The 2,716-nt window shown below is 41.5% G+C and overlaps 1 protein-coding gene across 1 annotated transcript; it reads right to left on the bottom strand.

The window, feature by feature from the left end:
• Positions 1–543: 543 nt before the first annotated feature.
• On the bottom strand, positions 544–1,569 carry LOC139150357 (uncharacterized). Its single transcript, XM_070722663.1, has one exon. It carries the CDS (start codon positions 1,567–1,569, stop codon positions 544–546), a length of 1,026 nt encoding a protein of 341 aa, XP_070578764.1.
• Between the last annotated feature and the right edge of the window lie 1,147 nt (positions 1,570–2,716).

Genomic DNA, 2,716 nt, shown 5'->3' with positions numbered 1-2,716 from the left:
TCCGCCTTAGCGTTTTGACACAAACCTGACAAATGTTGGTGATTACAACGAAAGACAGTCTGAGTCGAAGTTTTTCTCCTCTAGATTTACTGATTGGAACTAGTTCTCATCAAAAATGCCATGCATAAAAGCAACTTTTCATTTCACTGTCAATCAATCACATGAAGAAATTGCAATCTGTTTTGCTTGTCAAAGAGGCTGAGACCTCGTCAATGTCCAACTTTTCGCGCCAAATTAGTTAATGATCAACTCTGACCTTTAGCGTGATAAGGTGCCTGTTGAAATGTACTCATCATTACAATTTGCATGTCGCTAAATGGATAAAATAAAGCACATAGTGTGCGTTTGTTACACATGTTCAAAATCAAATATCGTGATTGAATCACACATGTTCAAAATCTAATATCGTGATTGAGTTTACTAAAAGCATTCGCGTATATTATCAAATTAACGGTTGCCGATTACAATAAAAAGTTCACTGAGCATTGCGAAGACTGAAAACAATAACGATTCACATAGTTCCATTCTGTACAGTTTAATTTTCTAAAGTATTTTACTAACATGAATGGCGACAAGGGGGAAAACAAACCAGTAGCTGGAGTCTAATTTTTGGCTATCACCCAAAGCTTGGTGGATTAATTTGGCCTGCTCTTGACCTGTCAAGTACGCCCCCTGGAGGTAGCCGTTGTACTTCTCATGAGTGGCCTCGCCGGCAAAGTATAACCTCCCTACCGGGGCTTGCAGATACCTGTAGCACTCTTCAGAGACTTCTGGCGGCCAATTGCTGAAACTTCCATATTGTAAAGGATCCATACCCCATTTGGTCACATAGATAGCTTCAGGGTCTTCAATATCCTCGTTGTAAATTTTCCTAAGTATTGTCATAATTTCGTCTTTCGTTTTGGTATCATTCTGACCTTCAATTCTACGAGATTCTTCACCAACCACGATAAGCAGCAGTGTATTAGGGATTGCAGCGTTGAGATTTCCGAAGACCGGGTAGTACCCGCGACGATTGTCGGCATAAAGTATCCACTCGTTTTCAGCCCAAAATGCAGATGGAAACTTGATGAAGATTTTTGTGAACCACGTCATGCGAAATTTGTATATCTCAGTCAATTTCCAGTCGGGCAGTTTGGGTTCAAAACGCACCATGTTGTTTGCAAGCACGCCGATGCTGAAAGTACAAAGGACGTATTCCGCCGTGTACTTGCTACCGTCCTCGGTGTGTACGATCACTTTGTCACTCCCAGTCCAGTCCACTGAAGTAACATTTTTCTTCAACTTTAATACACCGGGCGGAAGCGCCTTTTTCATTTCTTGCAGGAAAATATCGAAACCTCGAGGGTCTGTTACGAAGAAGTGGTCGTCGGTGTTGCCTTCTTCCAAATACAAAGTGCTGTTCAGGGATGTTGTGTCTGGGTCGTCTGCATACTCAGCGTCATACTTGAAAAATTCAAGTGTCTTTTCTACAGGATTTTTAGGATTCCACCCAACGTACTTCAAACCCGAACGCACGGACATTTCTTTCTCGCACTTTAAGTTACTTGGATCGGGACCACACTGCATCTTCTTGTCCTTGTCTCTTTCCTTGTACAGATCTGAAAGTTTGTCAATAGCTTCGTGTAGACTGTTATTTACTTTTTCACTTCTTCTTTGCTAACAGTTTTGCCCTCGTCATCGTACATGATAACGTTTCCGAAATTAGAAAATGTACCTTTTATGTCGTACTTCTCCTTCAGTTTCCAAATGACATCGTCTTTTTCCCACGAAATGAATCCAATTGGCTCCTAGACTGATGTTTACTCCATTGAAATCGTAGGACTTTAAACGTCCTCCGATTTGATTGCTGCCCTCAAGAATGGTAAAATTAATGCCTGCGTCATGCAGAGTTTTCGCTGCAACCATTCCACTTACACCTGCTCCAAGTATCAATACTTTGGTTTTGATTTCCTCACATTTTGTTGTCGACCTGAGGATCACAGTTGAGAACACAGCCAGAGTTAGACCAAACTTGAGCATTTCCATTGTCAAGCAAACCCCTCGCTAGCTGCAGCATGAAAATCGCGGAAATAGGTTGGAAAATCAAGTAACTGACGCGGACATTAGCAAATGGTGAGCCAATGTCCCTTAAGCATGGATGTGAGCTAGTTCTATGCAGGCTTGGATGTTCCGAAACTCACGCCAATAAATATTTAATTGCCCACGCGATATATGCCCCCGTCACGTGATCAACAAGAATCAAGAGAAATTAAGTTGCACATCAGGCCTATACTACACTATACTTCTGTGAAATTAATAACTATTCTAAGGGGTATGATTGTAGTTATCTGACGTGACCTGATTCTTATCATAAGACACACCCAGAATCTTGAGGTGAGCTTTAGCCATGACAACTGATCGATAGCATAAACATTGACGCTTTCAAGGTCATTTTCAAAATTTGACGTGTACCATCATAAAAATCTTACACACATTCGAAACCCTACTGACTCGTTCGGTGATGGGGGAGTCGGGATTCGTTTTTCGTCCGTAAAATCTCTGCAAGGACAAGAATCGGCTGCAAACAGACGAATGCAAAAAGTAAACATGCTAGCCGAACACAGGAACGGACAAACACTTCAGCATGAGTGACCGGCATGTTGGAAAATAAATCTAAGCTCCTTAGAACTCACAGTTTTTCTACGACTTAGTTCAAAATGGCGATTATGTCTTC

The sequence above is a fragment of the Ptychodera flava genome, chromosome 2 (genome assembly GCF_041260155.1).
Source record: "Ptychodera flava strain L36383 chromosome 2, AS_Pfla_20210202, whole genome shotgun sequence".
Lineage (NCBI taxonomy): Eukaryota > Metazoa > Hemichordata > Enteropneusta > Ptychoderidae > Ptychodera > Ptychodera flava.
Note: the sequence above shows the minus strand (reverse complement) of the source record. Positions and strands in the feature narration are given on the sequence as shown.